Source organism: Rousettus aegyptiacus, unplaced genomic scaffold (genome assembly GCF_014176215.1).
Source record: "Rousettus aegyptiacus isolate mRouAeg1 unplaced genomic scaffold, mRouAeg1.p scaffold_m13_p_14, whole genome shotgun sequence".
NCBI lineage: Eukaryota > Metazoa > Chordata > Mammalia > Chiroptera > Pteropodidae > Rousettus > Rousettus aegyptiacus.
The window spans coordinates 29,350,178-29,369,109 of record NW_023416289.1 but is presented as its reverse complement, the minus strand read 5'-3'; the positions used below and the strand labels follow the sequence as shown (position 1 = coordinate 29,369,109).

Genomic DNA, 18,932 nt, shown 5'->3' with positions numbered 1-18,932 from the left:
GCCAAGTTCCATGGCCACACCCTGCAGAGTGACTTACAGTCACTGACAGAGGCTCAGTGTTCCCACTGCTAACCAGGAGTGCAGGCTGGTGCTGACCAGTAGGGAGGCCCACAGGCCCAATGTACAGATGCTCAGACTGGGAAGTTTTCACACCAAGTTCTGGGTTTCTGGCTTCTCTGACAACCTTAGAAGTCATGGTGATGTGGGGGCCCCTGACTCCCCAGGCATGTGATCGCATGACCCCCCAAATAACTCTGCTTTCCCCTCCCCTGCAGTTTCCACAACGGTCTTTTGCCAGAAGCTCATGCAAGTGGTCCCCCAGGAGACATAAGGGAGAAGAGCTGGGAGGTGACCAGAAGGAAAATGCAGGAAGATCGTTTTGAAACAAATCACCCACCTAAAAAGCAACTCCAGTCTGTCATCTAGGCAGCTCATCTGAGCACCCCACACTGCCCCTCCACCAGTCAGGTGCCAGGGCTACTGTGAAAAACTGGTACGAATTTAGTCCCAATAGACGAACTTTTATCAATACCTCCTCAAAAGCGTGAGGCACAAATGTTGAACTGAGAAGAGGCCGGAGCCCCTGACGGACCACATACTTACAGACTTTTGCTATGTTGGGCCCTTTACCCTTCCCATCTTTGTTTATTTGTATTTTTTTTTTTTTAACTTAAATTTTGGATCAAGTGATGCTACTAAGATGATTATTTTTTAAAGAAATGGGGAAGGGCAGGTGGGGAGAGTCTTCTTAATCCCCAACACTACCAGCAGCATGACGTGCCTCGGAGGGATCAGGTCCTGTTGTCGGGTGTGATTCCCAGTGCCAGCTTCTAGCACCATCTCACAGGAGGAGGGATTCTGAGAGCCACACCCTGCTGCTGCCAACGAGCTGCTGAGACTCGGCCTTACCATGTGGACAGTAGACTTGCACTAACAGACATGTGTGCTAAGCTTCCTTATTTTTTTTTTGTTATAGATGTAGTGACATTGGGAAAACTAACATGGGGCTTAACGTTTCTATCTTAAAGACCTGAGGAAGATGCCTCCTTGACCTTCAGAAACGAGAGAAAAGCTCAGTGAAACACCTGCTTCCAGAGAGGCTTGTAGGAGAGCAGAGGGCTTGGGCTGATTCTTGTTGCCAGCCCCACCGCCACAGAAAGAGCAGGTTCCTGTGTTTGCTGTCGGCAGCCACTGGGTCTCTGAGCGGAGGTCATGGGCAGCTGGTCCATCCTGGAGCTCCCGTTAGGATGTGCAGAACAGGGCTGGTTTCTGGGTTAGACCCCGGTCGTTCAGGCCACCATGGGCCTCCTGGACTGCGGGCTGAACAAAGGCACAAAGGCAGAAGGATTCAGGCATCTCGGGGCAGGTGGTGGGCAGCATTCCAGGTCTTGCCTGCAGGTAACGCTGCCTCCTGGCCCATTGTACATCTAGTTTGGGAACTGACTCTATTTCTCTCAGACAAAGCCCCAAACTTAAAATCTGGAAACAGACAAGATAAAAAGGGCTTCCCACTAGGTTCCACAACACAGCCTCTCCCAGGGTGCACAGAATCGGCCTCCCTGGCTGATTGGCATCCCCAGTAGCCTGTCTGAGACTGGCCACCATCCCCTCCCACCACCTATGTAATCTGTCCCAGACTCAATTCCAATTGGAGGAAGACAGAGCCTCGCCCACTTTGCCCCTCTGACTATAGAGGTCGCCCTGACTCGGGTTTGACTCCCAGCTCAGCGGACCTATCCTCTCCAGAGAGGCTGTGTTTAGCAGGCTTTGGTCCATGTGGTTCCCATGGCATTTTTGCCAAGGGAGGCAGCTGAGGCCTAGCTAATGTGTCTGGTGACCTGCCTGGCTTTTCTGAGCTGTCAGTATGTCCAGGGAGCAGCCTGGGGACCAACATCAGCTAAGGTCAGGTTGTCCTCTAGGCCCCTGTCTTAGGTGCGGTGGGGGGTGGGGGGGGACTCGGCCTTAGCCTCTGACCATTGACTTTGCCCCGGGGGGCAGTCGAGCTGAGCTCTCAGGCATCAGGCCTCAGTGCTCAGCCTTTTGAGCTCTGAATGGCCTGTTCAGCTTCTGACACCCCCCTGGGCTTCAAGACCCCCACACGGTCCAGTAGATCCAGAGGAACCTGACAAATAGCTTGGGAGACCTGGGCTGGGCCTTGAGAATGAAAAGCTGGCCAGATGTTCATCCCTCCCCTCCCCACCCTGTGCTTGGAGGAAGTAGGGCTGGTCAGGAGACCTGATGGCTCCTGAAGCCATAGTTCACTCATCTGGGGTGGAACTTGACATCTGAAGTCAGGAAGCCCCCCAGGAAGTCACAAGACTGCTTGTAGACTTTCTGCAGTGGGCAAAACTGCCCAGGTGTAGCCTAGGGTCCCTCTTAACACTGGGGCAGGAACTGAAGGGGACTGGGACCTCTGCTGTGAAGGCAGGTTGGGGGACTCGGTCTGCGATTCTTGAGGCTGTGTCCCCCCGCCCCCCAGCGTAGTTCAGGGACTCTCTTCAGAAGGCAAGGACTGCATCCCGAAGTGCCGAGTCAGGCCTGCCTGCTAACGCAGTCCACCTGTGGCTATGAGGCCCTGCATGCCCGCAGACACCCTGGGACCCTGCCGTGTTGGCATTTGGGGAGGCGGAGACTTCGCTCCTTCTGACTACTGACAAGTGTCCTGAGCGTTCACAGTTACGGCAATTCATTTTGTTTTAAATCAAACCCTCGTATAACCAGCAGGCGTTGATTCATTCTGCTGTTCCATTTTGTCCTAATGTCTCAGTAATGTAGAGGATGCTGTCAGCACCACGTTTATTTATTTGCAGGGTCAATTCAAGCCAGCTTCCGTGATGCGTTTTCACCGTTCTTGCATCCCTGTCATTGTTCCCGGCCACATCATTGCTGCCACTGTGATGTCAGCCTGGCCAGAACACCTCTGCCATGTAATGATGTACTGTAGCTTCAATGTCTTTCCTCCTGTTAATAGCTAACCTGTTAACACTTGGCTGGTTTGGGGTGGGGAGTTCTGTTTTTATGTGTGTGTGTGGGGAGGGGTTTTTTTTAAAAAACAAAAACAAAAACGATCAGAATTATAAATACTGCTGGTGGCCTGTGTTCTGTTCTTCACCAAATTCTGGGAGTTAGGAATGGATTGATCGTGTGCCTTTTGGCCCACCTGACTCATTATTCATTCATGCACTCACTGACAGACTCTGGAGGCTGGACAAGGAGGCCGCAGCCCCTAATAACACTCAATGGGTGGTGAAGGCTATGAGGGAGGCACAAGGCTGAGCTAGGATTCAATTCATTGAGTTCAAGACTAATAAGGTGCATGGAGATGATGAGCACATTACCTCAGTTCCATCGCATCCCTGAGAGTATCTGGTCCTGGGGTGGACGCAGCTGAGAGTCACACCACCACCTCTTTCATGGATCGCTCTCATTTAATTCAGACCAACTCCATTCCAAGCATTAGTGTTTGAACAGGGTCCTGAGGACAGAGGGATGTAGGTGTGCCAGGATGGGAAGGGATTTGTGGGGTGTCCTCATTCTGAACCATGGTGAGGTTACAAGGACGGTCCATGGCAGCTGGCCAGAGGCTCAAACACAAAGCTGGGTCTGGTGGCCTTGGGAGCTCACTGAGGCAGCTTCCATCCCTCCTGCAAGCAGCAGGGCTGCCATACGGGCTTGGGGCAGGGAATGCCACCTCGAACCACATGCAGTGTGCAAAGTCCCTCTGAGTGCCAGGTCCTAGTGCTGCTGGCTGCTTGTGAGAACAGCTGGGTCCACACATCACCGAATGCATCCTGCATTCTGGACCCCAAAGCAAGGCAGGCCTCCAAAAGAGCACATGGAGAAATTCCCCTTCCCGCATGCTGGGTGGAGGCTTGGAGCTTGCAGGTGGGAGACCGGATTGCAGGACCTGAGTGGCCGGGGGCCGTTTGTGCAGGGCCGGTCAGAGCTTGCCTGCCTTGGCTGCACCCATGCCCTCAGCAGGTCAGGTGCCCACTGTGGTTCTCACTCCTGCCCAGGCTCCGCTTGCTGCTACACCTCTTACTCCAGGAAGCCCAGCTGAACAGATATTCCAGGGGCAGTTCCGTATGACTGCACAGATCACAATGCATCAAGAAGAGCATTAAAATCCTGTTTGCATGGAAAGAGTTGGAAAACAAAGAGGCATGAAAGACTGGGAACCACATCAGTGACCCTTGGTCCAGACCCATGGCTGGCCCATCCCCCAGCCTGGGACAAGCCTCTCCTTTCACTGTTGCTGATGGAAAAGAGTCTGGACCCTTGAAAGGATGATTCTCAGACAAACCCAAACAAACCATCCCACTTGTGTAGTCAAAGCAGAGCTGACCAGTCCAGCTTTTTTTTTTTTTAAGAGACGGGATAGTGAGAGGAGGTGGGGCTGAAAGAGCTTGCGATAGAGGAGGAAGGGATTGGGGGCCGGGGAGAGAGAAATGACCATGGGGTGGAGGTGCCATGGGCACATTTAAAATAGTCAACGATTACTCAACTGCTGTGCTGGAGAGGAATGTGTGCTTGGGGGAGAAAGAGAAGGGGGAGGCGAAACTGGGATGCTCACTGCTACAGGAGACTTTTCCTCGTGATCCCCAAATTCTTAGAAAATTCTTCCAGGTTCACCGAATTCACCATGTACCTATGTCTGTGGAACCGGTGAAGGGGGGTTTGTGGGGTCACACCATCAGCAGTGAGGCAGGACCCACTGACATCGCAAAGCCACCCTTGTCTGTGGAATTAGCCAGAACCACCACAGGCACGTGGGATTTAGGCAGGCCATGGGAATAGGGGTGACATCTGGGCCAAGTGGGAGAGCTTGAGAACCTGCGGATGTCCCCGGGACCCCAGAGAGGAAGCAGTGCTTCCACCTCGAGAGCTCTTTTGGTCATGTCCCCTGCCTCTGGTCAGGACCCCTTCATGTGTCCTAAACACATGACACTTTCTCTGGCCTCTGTAAAGAGTTCATAAGCCCTTGTGGATCTCCCAACAACCTCCAGAGAGTGGGAAAGTGGGAGGGGCCCTCGACCCAAGTTCGGGTCACGGGTCCACTCCCCACTAGAAGCTGCAGATGCTTACCTACTCACATGGGCTGTCCGAGGCCAGCTGTCTGAAGGGGCCCAAGCACCTTCACTCTCCTGCCAGAAACTTCTAAATTCCCCCGTGTGTATGCCCACACCAAACAGGCTGTGTACTGCCCTTTTCACTTCTTGGGGTGCAGTTCCAGCAAGACCTAGTTCTTTCTCTTCCAGCCAAGGGGCGACTTAATTCTGCAAGATGGAATTCAATTACATGATTAAAGTCAAACACTTAAATCACACAAAATGCCTTGGGTGAATAGGCTGGTTACAAGGCTAGTCTCAACCAGTTTCACTAGAGAATAAATCCTCTGAGTCAAGGATGGGCGCGAAAGGTTCCAGAAACTTCCCTCACTGACTTCTGTGCAGTCTGCTGGAGAATGGCATGTGGCCCCTAGGAGGGCTCTTACCCCCTCCAAGGGGGACTCCAGGGCCCAAAGTCAAGGAAGGTGTGGGTCTGGCCTACCCACTTCATCATCCCAACCTTTTCAAGCCCTAACAAGTGCTGGCCGCCCCATTCTGGATGGAGCCCTGAACCTCTCGGAGAGGCCTCCTTAATGCCCCCCACAGCTCCTGACTCAAGGTTGGGAAAGAGGTATATAGGAGATGAAGGGCTGGACTTGGTCTCCCTGCCTGAGGTTGGGGGAGGGGCGGCACTTGGTCTCCCTGCCTGAGGTTGGGGGTGGGGCGGCACTTGGTCTCCCTGCCTGAGGTTGGGGGAGGGGCAGCACTTGGTCTCCCTGCCTGAGGTTGGGGGAGGGGCGGCTCATGCCCCACCTGGAGAGCGTTCTGTCTCACTCATGCCCTTGCACAACCCACAGGCTGATTTCTCTAGCTGGTGAATGTCTTTTCAGTTTTTCCAGAGGGCCGCACTCTGTCCTTCTGGTATCCCGGAACCTGGCAGCTGTCCTCACCCTACTCCTCTGGTTGTGACATTTCTCAGGCTTCTGGCACCCTCGTGGGACAGCCCTGCCTCATTCTCGAAGAACCACAACGAGGAGGCCCATAGTTTCCACTCGTTGCGTTAAAGCAGCTGCTATTTTATTTCTGGGTTTGGCTTCATCCCTCGAGTTGGGCTACAAATTCCACAGGGAAGGAATTGTCAAATATAACCCAAATCTGTACCAAGTAAGGAGCAACTTTATTGGAAAGGACTTCTGCAAAGGGGGTGGGTCATCGCTGTGCGGGGAGGGCACTGCTCTGGTGTGAGCTGTGCAGTGTCTCAAGGGCTAGGCAAATGCTCTCCCTTCCATTGGGGAGGGGGCGGGCTGGAAGGGGCCAGGGCGGGTGTGGGGTGGGAGCACCCGGAAGGGGCGGTGGGTAGAAAAGGTTTCCCTCAAGGCCAGCCTGTTCCAGGAGGGACTGTCTGCTGGCTCGGGCTGAGGGGGCCAAGTTCAGCGGTCTGGGAAAGCTCCTGAACTTGGTTTGGTTAACGAGCATTTTGTTCCAGTGGATTGGTGGGGACGGGCAGTTCAGCTCATTGCTGCTGAGGCACAGAACTGGAATGTGAAGATCTGCGTCCCACCCGATCACAGATAAACAGGGGTGTTGTGAGTGCCCTCTAGTCATACAGGGAGGGGCTTCTCTGAAGTGAGCCAGTTCTAGAACACGAAGGAGGGGGCCGTCAGCCCTCAGTGTCTTCCAGGATGACAGGGCTTGATGAAGTCCAGTGCTGTCAAATAAATAGGAATTATTTGTTTTGCCTTACCTGGGCACAGTGCCCCCACCCAGCCACCTATAACCTCTCCCCCTGCCCCCTCGCTGAACAACACCCTTCTTTAGGGCTAAAGATATGGAGAGCCCGGCCTTGCTTTCTTTCCTCTGTTCATTATAAGCTCCTTCTGGCCTCAGACCCTGCAGTTACCCAGCTGAGCAGGGACCCTGAATACCTGGGGAATGGAGCAAGAAGAGTATTTTCACTTTGTACCCTTTCCTTCCTTTAAAATTTTGAATCAGGTGGATGATTCACTCATTCACAAAAACGATACTTTTTAAATTAGCTTTTAGAAATTAGGAGGCTCTCTGGGACGCTGGTACTGGTCTGTAATTCGATCTGGGGTGGGTAGAAATTCATTGTGCTCGGCATATAAGATTTACGCACTTCACTACATGGGATTTTGAAAGTATGCACTAGACACTTTGCTGCCTAGGCTTTGCCCTGATCTTGCAGTTCATTTCCAAGGTACCTTGCAGACACCAGCACTCCACCCACCTGAAGGTGCGGGTATCACTGTCCTTTCTTCTCCTGCCCTGGGTGTCTTTGGCCCAGGGGTCCTGAGGTAGAGTGGGAGAAGGACAAGGGACTCTAGTCTGGCAGACTCTCAGGCTGGTGGGAAATTCAGGGCAGCGTGGGGGCATTCACTGCCCCTGGGAGTTACCTGGCACACTCGCTATTTTGTAGACTTGGGTACAAACTGACAAGATGCTTTAGGCCTCAGACATCTCTGAGATACCAGCAAGCTCACATTCATTAATTCATTGAAGCCAGATTCGTTGATTCTGTACTTTTGCTCCCATCTTGACAAGGCCTCCTTGGAAGAGAGGGTCAAAGTGTATCTTGGAACATTACTGAGGCCACCCTGGAGGAGAGGGTTCTCGAGCTCCATCTGGAATTGCCTTGGGGCTCCACACCCAAGGCCCCACCTTGCTGACCCGGGGCTCTTGCTAAGTGACTCTGGCCCTGACTGGGCCTATTGCTGGAGGCTTACTCAGCAGCATTCCACGTGCTTGCCAGATAACAAAGAGGTGTGTCTCCAGGCTATGATGAGTTAGAATCACAAACTGGGATCAAATGGCTGTACCAGGATCAACAGGGCCTGGGCCTTCATTGTACAGATAGAGAAACTGGGGCCCGGAGAGAGGGACAGAGAGACCCTCAGTTTGGGGGTGAGACTGTTTGAGCAACAGATGAGAATAAAAAAGGGCAAAGCCTGAACTCCGATTAAAATTTTGCCTTCTTTATAAAAAAGAATGACCTCATTGTTTTCATTAATTACATATTTTGAATAGATAATATATACGAATGATATAAAATTCAAATTCAAAAACTTCACAGGACACACTGAAAGCAGGTTTCCTTCTGCCGCCTGTTCCCAGCTCTCTTCCCAGGGCTCCTTGGTCCTTGTGGCCTCTTCAGAACGGGGCAGAGCACTCAGGGGCCAATAATGAAGTGGCCGTAATGAGCTTAAGCACTGGGCTTGAACCAGTTACATTCTAGATAACAGATGGAAAGAACTAGAAATGCCATCTCCTACGGATGGCCAAAGGTACTGGACGAGAGCCACTATAACTGCTCTTTGTGTAGGGAAGGAGGAGGTTGCATGAACTGCTGCCTGGGATAGGAGCCCTTCTGGGGGCCACATGCCATTCCCTAGCAGACTGTGCAGAGGTCGACGAGGCAAACTTCTGGAATCCTTCTGCACCCATCCTTTTTTTCTCTAGTGAAACTGGTTGAGACTAGCCTTTGTGAAGGGCTGATTCACCCAAGTCCTTTTGTTTGATTTAAGAATTTGATTTTAAACTCATATGACTCAATAATGACAAAAAAAACAAATGATCCGATCGAAAAATGGGCAGAGGACCTAAACAGACACTTTTCCCTAGAGGAGATACAAATGGCCAACAAATATTTGAAAAGATGCTCAATATTGCTAGCTGTGGTACATATATACAATGGAGTATTCCTCAGCCATAAGAAGAGATGAAATACTGCCATTTGTGACAACATGGATGGATCTCGAGATAATCATGCTAAGCAAAATAAGCCAGACAGAAAAAGTTGAAAATCACACGATATCACTTATATGTGAGATATAAACCTAAAAGCAACAAATGAACAGGAAAAACAAACAGAGACTCAGGGACATGGACAACAGACTAGTGGTTACCAAAGAGTAGAAGGTAGGGGAGGAGCGGGGAGATAGATGGGATAAAAGGGGGTCAAATATGAGTGGGGAGGAGGAGGGTGAAGCGGGTAAAAGAGATCGAATATATGGTAGCTGAAGGAAACTAGACTTTGGATGGTAAACACACAATAGAATATACAGACGTCAAATTATAATGTACACCTGAAAATTATATAATTGTATTAACCAATGTTACCTTAATAAACTTAATTTAAAAAATGCAAAAAAAAAAAAAAAAGAATTTGACTTTAATCACACAGTTGAATTCCATCTTGCAGAATTAAGTCATCCCTTGGCTGGAAGAGAAAGAGCTAGGTCTTGCTGCAACTGGCCGGGGAAGTGTCCAGAACAGATTTATGGATGGACCATGTGTGCATTTACAAAAGAAGGCGATGATCACTGGGGCCAGTGGCTCTCTGGAAACACCTGTCAGGCTGGCCTGGATTTTATTTTTGGGTGTGGGGGTGATAGAATTTGCTCAACTGAGAGATTCAGAGCATTGCGGTAGGCTTGTGGCATCTGGTAAGGTTTCACAGGTCTTGTTCCCAGAAGACAGAAAGGCCGGAAGTGGGACAGCACTTTCAGGCTGGTGTGTGAGCCACTGGGCCGTCATGTCCCAGAGGAGCTAATGAAGGAATTGTCTGTCTGTGGGGGAATGCCCGGAGATGGTACACCGGTCTCTGTCCTAAGCCCCGTCTGTCCACCATTTCTATCCTTGACTTGAGCGAATATGAACAAGGCACCAGGAGCAAACATTTGAAGAACATAATGCAATGGCTATTGCTTTTGAGACAAAGATCCACCTCCTTAAATGTTCCCAGGACCTTGCATGTCTGTTCCCTGCCTGCTTTTGCATCCAAGCTCATATGGCTTTCTTTTAGCTGTGAGAACATTCCATGCTTAGGACACACCCCAGGGCCTTTGCACATGCTGCTCCCACACTGAGCCTCTCTTTCCCTGTTCCCCCACTGCAGTATTCACTGAAGCTGCTCTGGTCATGCAGAGTGTCTCTCTGGGCACTGGCAGCATGGGACTGCTCTACCTCCTCGAGGTTTATAGAATGTTGTGAATCATCCATTGGCTTTTCTTTCCCTTGCTCATCCATAAGAACATGTTAAATGCTAGAGATTCCTGGAGACATTTAGAGGGAAGCCAGAGGGCAGGGGACATGCTATCCTGTTAGTCCTACCAGAATCTGAAAGGATTGTTTCTGTGTGGAATCCCAGCCCACCACCCTTTAACCATGAGAGTTTGAGCAAGCTGCTTTCCTGTTAAGTCTCAGTTTTCCCACCTGTGAAGTAGGTGCGGCAGGAGGACACATCCATCTCCCAGGTGAGCAAGGGGTAGGGAAGTAGCCTCCACTCCCAAGTGGCCTTTCACTCCAGGACCTGCCTTCCCTTATGCGACTCTGAGCCCACTGTCCACTCCAGGGGCACAGATTGGCCCATAGGCAAACACACACGTCCGCGGCTCTGCTCCTTGAGCTGCGGACGTGTGGGTCAGTGAGACCTGAGGGTACCTTGCTGAGGGCCCCTGGGGAAAGCTCCTGGAAGAGAAGTTTTCTTCCTCTGGATATGTCCAAACACTCGCCATGTGAGTCCTGAAACCACTAATCCTCTGGCTGCAGCCTGAGAAAGAGGCTGACGTGTGGGGCTCAGAGTCCAGGCGAGCACAGGGGAGAGGTCGCTAGAAGCACTCCGCCCCTCTAGGTGGTCAGCTGCAGAGATCAGTTGAGTTCCTTGCAGCCCGCTTGCCCTGCTAGAGTTTGTGGGTTAATGAAATAGTCATCGTGAACCAAGATTCCAAGCGCGTCTTTGAGCATGACACCTGTGCCTAAGATGCTGAGATAAGTGTCATTATCATCACTGTGAAAGCTCATGTCTCCTCTAGGAGCTGCCTAGGATGACAGGTGCTGGCCCCTGGCTCTGTCCACAGCACCAGAATGGACACTGTTAAGCGCAGCTCAGATGCCCTGTTGGGACTGGGCCTCGCCTGTCTGAGGGGCCATCGACTGCTTTCGCTGAGCCCTCCCAGACTTGCCCTTGGCAAAAGGAGCCTGCTTGCCCAAAGCTAAGCCCCTCTCTGTGGGGCACTGGCATCCAATGATGACTGGGGATGTGGGGGCCCCTTCACCGTTATTTAGGACAATTCTTGGAGCCATCTGGCCCCGAAGCTCCCATGGGGTCAGCTAAAGCCTCCATTGTGACCACATGCAGCACAATGTATCTTCTGCCTAGTGCCGCCTCCCTCACAGCTGTGGTCCTACAGGGCCACCCCAGGAAGCCGCCTTCACGCCATATCGCTGTCTCAGAGTCTGCGTCCTGGGAGCCCACCCATGCAGCCATCCCTCGAGGTCTCTGGAGAAAAGGAATTGACCTCTTCCCCCTTATCTCTCTCTCCTCGCTGTCTTTACTAGAACACCTGTACTGCAGCCGCACAGAACATTGAAGAAAACCTGGGGACATCCGGGCTAGTGAAATAGGATGTCCAATCCCAGCCCCAGGGCACAGCAGGCCCTGACGCCGGAGCTGGCATCTGTCCTCCTCACATGTCTCCGGGGCCCGTCCCTGCCTCCTTTCTGTATCTCCTTCTGAAGGAAAATCCGCTTCTCTCATCAAAACACGAGGCGCTCGGGACCATCCCTTGGAACCTCGCCGATGGCAGAGCCTGTTTCTGCCATTGTCCTAACACATTTATTCTGAGAGAAGCCAAAGGCCCACAAGCCAGGGTGTGGGGGGGCAATCATTTGTTCTTCAAGGAGGAACTAAATTTTTTCATCCCAACAATCTGGACCAGTTTAGTCCAACTCTACATATTTTTCAGAACCCCTCAGCGGGGGAAAATTCCATTCGGATAACTGGTGTTTCTCAATCCCCCACCCTCTTGCATCCCATTTTGGATGATTATGCTCGGTTTTTGGCTAAGAGAACACGAAGTGTCCGGTGTTAACAGGGTTCCGAATTTCATTCCCTGCTGGGGGAAGGCGGTAAATGAGTTCAACTCCTTTGGAAACCATCAGGCGGCATTTGCTGGATCCGACGACTCAGAGGCCCGCTTCTGGATGCAACCCACTGAAAGACACGCGCACACACACCCCAGGACACAGGCGAGAACATTCACAGTTGTTCCAGTCCCAACAGCCCAAACCAGGAACCACTCAGATCCATCAATCAGAGAAAGGAGGATCTATGGTGCAGTCACATGCCGAATAACAGACAGTGATGAGAACGTGACCAAGCTGAGCACGGCCCCGTAGGGGAGTGCCACGAACTTAGTGTTGGGTGAGGGAAGCCTGTGCCAAGGGCTACCTGCTGTATGACTCTGTTCCCAGAAAGTTAATAAACTGGGGACATCTGTGGAGTGATGCAGCAGGTGCTGGGAGTCAGGGGGCTGCTGTAACGACGTAGCACATGCTGGGCTTAAACAACAGACGTTTATTCTCTCACCGTTCAGAGGCCAGAAGTTTGAGATCAAGGAGTGGGCAGGCCTGGACTCCCTCCAGAGGCTCTGGGGGAGGATCCTTCCTACGTCTTCCAGCTTTTGCGGCTCCAGGCTATTCTTGGCTTGTGTCTACCTCACCCTAGTACCTGCCTCTTCTCCTCTGTGTGTCTGTGTCCAAATCTCCCTCTGCTTGTGAGGACGCTGTCGTTAGATTCAGGGTCCACTCTGCTCCAGCATGACTTCATCTTATCTTGGTTCCATCTGCAAAGACCCTATTTCCACATAACGTCACATTCTGAGATTCCGAGGCGTGTGAATTTTGGGGGGCTGCCATTCAATTCAGTGTATGCTTGAAGGGGAGTTATGACTGGGCGAGTTCCCTGAGGGGTGTTTTTATGCTGTTCATGTTCCGGTTCTGGACCCTTGTGAAAATCCATCAAGCCGTGGACACTCAGGATATGAGCACTTTACTGTTCATATGCTGCCTTTCAATTGGAAGTTTACATTAAAGAAGGGAGTCACAGAAAATCGAACTCAAAGAAAATACAAATCTGCCGTTTCACAAATAATCACATCGTCAGTTTTCTGGGGGTGTCTGTAGGAAAGTACCACAAACCTGTGGCCTGAAACACACATTTATGATCTCACAGCTCTGGAGGCCACATCTGACACAGGTCTCACTGAACTAAAATCCAGGTTCCTTCTGGAGGCTCCAGGTAGGACCCATTTCCTTGCTGTGGCTCCTCTCTTTGTCTTCAAAGCCAACAGTATGGCATCTTCTCTCCTCTCTGACCTCCTGCCTCCCTCTTATAAGGATCCTATGACTACACTGGACCCCTCCTGGTTATTCCAGGATCATCTCCCCATTTCAGGAACTTGAACTTAATCACATCTGGAAGTCCCTACTCAAGAATCCAGGATCAGGAGAATTAAGGCATGGACATCTTGGAGCTGTTATTCTGTGTACCTCTTTTCTACAATGAGACCTGAGAGAGCAAAGGGGAGTCTGGACAGGTGAGCTGCACCTGGACCAAACTCATCATCCCATCCTGTCCCCTGACCCTTAGGTGTGTCTTGGGGTAGGGAATATATGATTCAAGGTTGGATCGAAAGGGCGGTGACACTGGGGGCTTAAAAAGCTGGGGCTGCAGTCCAGGGCTCTGTGGGACGATTGCAGACTAGATTCAAATGTTCCTTGGAGCCATGAGTGTTGGTTAGAGAGCTGTCTCACTCTGTAGCCTTGGAGTCCAGGATACGGTGAAAAAGAGAAGAGAGTCAGGTGCTATTCAAGGTCTCAGATTCTAGAAACCTCTTTGGCTCCATGACTTTCACACCAAGATGGCTCAAGTCTGGGATTTCATTGAGTTGAGGACTCAATGTTTCCATCCTAGCAGATGTCTGGCAGCCACCCCCAGGGACAGATGGCGATACCACAAGAGAAGTATAAGCAGGATCTCCGTCAAAGAAACGCTTATTCCTGCTACAGAGGCCCAACAGGCTGAGCTGCCTGCAGGGAACAGCTTCCTCTTGAATTCATCTGTTCTTTTTCCCCGCGATTTCTCAACTCATTCATCACCTGGTTTCTGCTCCCTTGCCCTGAAGGCTCCAAGTGATGTGCCAGTGGCTAATCCATCACTTTCTCATTCCTTAAAGCCCTCTCTTTTCAGCACTGGGACTGGCTGAAGGGCGGGCCCGTGTGCAGGGCCCAGAGAGCGGCCTCTGTAAACTCATTGAGTATTTGCTTGGTCCTTGGGTGAGGCTGGGGACACCTAGGATTCAAGCTATTGCAAAACGTTAAATGTTTCTTATGAAAAGATGTGATGATAATGTAACCTTTGATGTAATGACAAGAACATCCAGTATTATCGTGCTTATAAATATCTTTCTTTATGGCAATGGGGCCTTGGACACATCTTGCCCCAGGATATCTGGGGACTCTCCATTACATGACTATGGGTGGAGTTGGCCTAGTGGAAATGTCAGCAAATCAATCCATTGTAAACAAACGCTTTCCTTGAATGTCTGAGTAGGGCAGCATTTTTTTTCCTTATATATGATGAGCCCTCCAAGAAGAAGCTCTGGCAGACAAACCCTGCCCATAAGAGTTTCTCTTCTCAGGAACCACATTCGAGGTTTCCTTACGCGATCAGTTTCCGTCACTGTGACTATCTTAAGATGCACGTTTTTACTCTCAGTGAAGAGAGAGTATAGGTTCTAAAGGTCTCTGTATCAGGTCCTGGCAGTGCTGTAATGAAGGACCACAGACAGGGTCTCAAACAGCAGACATCTATCCTCTCACAGTTCTGGAGGCAGGAGTTTAAAGTCAGAGTGTGAGCAGGGCCGTGCTCACTCCAGAGGCTCTAGGGGAGGATGCTTCCTGGCTCTACCAGCTACTAGAGGATCCAGGTGTCCCTTGGCTTGTGGCCACATCACTTCAGTCTCTCTGTTTTCTCGTGGCCTCTCCCCTGTCTCTGTGTGTTTCCCCTTCTCTTCTCTTAAAGGACACTCTCATTGGATTTAGGGCCCACCCTAATCCAGAATGACCTCCTCTTGACCCTTACCTTAATTACACCTGTAATGTCCCTATTTCTGAATAAGGTCACATTCTGAGGTTCTGAGCAGACAGAAGTTGTGGGGAGGGCATGGGGGACACCATTTAACCCAGTAGACTCCAGCAATGACCTGTCCCCTCTCCTGATGTGAACATTCTCAACCTCGGCCCATATAGAAATCCCTGGCATTTAGTAATTCATCTAGAGCATTATGAGACTCGAACCAGATGGTGTGCTTGTGTGCTGGGGGTGGAGGTGAAGCTGGGATCTCAGGAAACCTGACAAGGACTTTCATCTAAACCAGTCTTTCAACTTTGGAGCCAGACAACCCTCCCTGCAAACATCAGCTAATGAGGGTCACTGCTGTCATGGGCTGAACGGTGTCCTCAAAAACTATGGCCACGTCCCAACCTCCAGTACCTGTGGATGTGACCTTATCTAGAAATAGTCTTTGCAAATGTAAGCAAGTTAAGATGGTCATAATGGAGTAGGTGGGCCCTAAATTCAATGTCTAATGATCTCCTACAAAGAGGGGGATTTGAGACACAGACACAGGGAGGCCATGTGATGACAGGAGCGGAGATTGGAGTGATGCAGCCATGAGCCAAGGGAAGCCTGGAGCCCTTGGGAACTGGAAGACGCAGGAAGGACCTTCCCCTAGTACCTCTGGAAGGATCACAGCCCTGCTGACACCTTGATCTTGGACTTCTGCCCTCCATAACTTGGAGAGAGAAAATGTCTGTTGTTTGAAGCCTCCTAGTCTGTGGCATTTTGTTTTGGTGGCCTCACTAGGTTCTGGAAAACTTGCTCCCCCCTTGCCCTGGCACCCCCGTATGTTGGAGGGTGCCTCTTCGCACCTATTGGTCCCCTGAATCTTGTTCACGCTCTCACTGCTCCATGCAAGAACATGTGCCCTGCATGTCCTGTGAGGGGCTGTGCTGAGAACGGGCCTGCCTTCAGCCATTCCCATGTGCTGAGAGTCCTCATCACAGCTGCGTGGACTTGGGCAAACTTGGGTGCCAAGCTGTAACCACTGCGGGGTGGGGGCAGCACCTGTTGTTCCCATGGGGATGTGAGAGATGGGCTGGAGGAAGTTGTAGGGGAGCCTGGAACAGGCCTCAGCATCAGTCAAGAGACTTGCAAAGGATGCCACGCCCTGAGCCCACATGCCCACACAACAGGTGGGGTGCAGGGGTGGAGGGCATTGGTGTTCCGGGGCTGACATAACACATGACCACAGATGGGGGCCTTATAACAACAGTAATGTTGTCTCCCAGACCTGGAGGCCAGGAGTCTGAAATTAAGGTGCCACAGGGCCATGCTCCCTCTGAAAGCTCCGGTCGAGGATCCTTAGCCTCTTCTGGCTCCTGGTGGTTCCAGGTTCTTCTTGGCTCGTGGCCACATGACTCCAATCTCTCTCTACCTCTGTCCTCACACAGCCTTATTCCTGTGTCTGTGTCTCAAATGTAAGGATACAAGTCAATCAGATTAGGGACACCCTAATCCACCATGACCTCATCTAAACTTCACTGGTTACATCCGCAAAGACCCTATTTCCAAATAAGTTCACATCTAAATTTCTGGGTGGAGGTGAATTTTGCGGGGACACTGGTCCTCCCACAACAGAGGACTACAATTTGTATTTGTAATCAGCTCCCTGAGTGTTCAATGCAGGTTGTCTCAACTGCTCTCTGGGGAGCCCCAGGTCGCTCTTGAGCCCTGAAAAGCCCTGATGGTCCAGCCTTGGCCAGGGCAACCCCTGACCTCGTGGTGCCTGGGCCTCCTCCTCATTCCATGTGGGTGACTTTTTCTAATGGGGATAATACTCCTGTCAGACAGGAGCATTAAGTGAGCTCTGATATTCGGATGAGATAGCAGATGGCTGTCGCTTCACTGATACCAGGCGGGTTTTGTAGGTGTCTGTGTCTTCTAGAGCTGATGATTTTAGACACATTACTGTCACAGCTAGAGACTCGCTGACCTCTGCCCATTGTTTACACGCTATATAACCACTGAGCAAGGTCAGCGGGGCCCCTCACAGCTTCTCAGGCATGCTTGTCTCTGTCACTTCACCCTCACAGAGGCCCCATGAAGTAACCCTCACGGTGGGAGGACACAGAGGTTCAGAGAAGCTCGCCACTGGGGCCGAGAACCCCCAGTTAGCTCAGTTCAGTGCCCCCTTCTCAGCCTTCTTTCCTTACTGTCCAGAACAGTTAATCTGGAGAGTGGGGGGCGGAAGCCAAAAAGGGAGGCCCCCAACATCGGGAGCCCCAGAAGCCCCACTGGCGCTATCTGCTTTATTTAGTGCTCCCCAATAGCTGTTGTTTACAGAGAGAGAGAGTTGTCTGGCTCTTCTCTCTTCTTTCTCTTTCTTTCCTCCTTTCTCTTTCTTACCATCTTCTTTTCTTTTTTCTTCTTTTTGTAAAATTGCACGTATCAGAATCACCCCTCTGCAGTGCATCGCTTAGTGGATTTGGACGAGCATATACACTTAACCTGAACTCCACCCCCCTCAATGAAGATAAAGAACAGTACTAAAAAGCTTTTTGAAAAACAGATGCCTAGTCAAATTCTGGTTTGGAAAATCTTGGGCGGACCTCTGGGGTCCACAATTTAAGGAGTTTCCCGAAGGGGAAAGTCAGCTGGGAGGTGCTGGTCTGGGGTCAGCATCCGCAAGCCCAGACACGAACTCATTGCGAGGCCTCGTCCCTGCCTCCTATACGCCATGCTCTCTCCTGCCCGAGCCCCTCGAGTGTGCATCCTCCAACAGGAGAGTGATATAAGCCATCACAGTCTATTGAACTGAAGCACATGAGGGTTGCTATCATTGGAGCAGGGGCGCAGTCACAATCATTTAGGGAGCTGGAACCTGCCTGACATGCAGCAGAGGCCGCACAAGGAACAGCTGGGAGCTGGTGTGGACCTACAGACTCTCCCCTCTACCTGTCAAATAATTCACATTAACACTTAAAAACTGGAAATTTTCATATTTAAAAATAAACAAATTTCTGACTTTTTCTTTAAAAAAACCAAGGAACTAGTAATTTAAGGTTCTTGGTCTCCAGAGATTAAACATGGCTCCGCCATTGCCTCTATCTGCCCACTCAACTCATTTCTCTTCCAGGTCTGGCCCATGGAGCCATCTTCAACTTCCGACCCATCTAAAAATCATTCCCAAAATAATATTAACCCAAGTAAGCCCAACGTGTTGCAAAATCCCTGGAGTTGCACCACGTGTGGCCCAGGTGCAAACTCCTCCATAACCCAAGGTCTCACGGAGCTAGCCAGCAAAGATACAGGTACAGAGATCCCAAAGAGATACTGAGAGAGGTGAATGGATTAACTGCTTTCATTTGAGACCGTTTGCCAGGGAAGCAAACAGCATGGATATCACCACTTCTTACCTCTGTGTGAATGGCAGACATAAGCAATGGATTACAGTTCTCTTTCTCTAAACCAGGGTTCTCAGTCTTGGCTTTGGACATTTGGGGCTGGATCATTCTTTGTGTTTGTGTGTTGGGGATGGGGTGTGGTGGGGGGCTGTCCTGTACATCGTAGGATGTTGAGCAGTATCTCTGACCTGGACCAATTAGCTGCCAGCAGCAACCTCTTCACAAGCTGTGACAACCAAAAATGCCTTCAAACACTGCCAAGCATCTCCCTGCTTGAAAACTGAGGGGCCCAGATAGCCAAGACAGTTGATTAGAGTTGGCCCAGTGAAGCCTCTTTGTCATCTCTGGGGACGCAGAGTGTCCTGGTTGGCATATCTGTGCTCCAGCACCATGACGCCTTGAAGCATCTCTGTTGCTTCATATTGACAGGCAGAGAGTCAGACTTAGCTCCTGGCACCACTGCTCACTGTCTCCCTCTGCCCTCCCTTTAGGAGCAGTGACTCACAGACCCAGGTGAGGGCAGGCATGTGTCAGAGCGACAACAAGAAACATCTGGCC

General features: G+C 50.9%; 1 protein-coding gene across 1 annotated transcript in view; it reads left to right on the top strand.

Moving 5' to 3' along the window:
* Positions 1-3,083, top strand: part of SLC7A5 (solute carrier family 7 member 5) — a 37,081-nt gene extending 33,998 nt beyond the window's left edge. The window contains exon 10 of the mRNA XM_016129477.2: positions 276-3,083. Coding sequence (XP_015984963.1) covers positions 276-331 — 56 coding nt within the window. The 3' untranslated portion in view covers positions 332-3,083. The remainder of the gene's footprint in view (positions 1-275) is intronic.
* Positions 3,084-18,932: the final 15,849 nt, after the last annotated feature.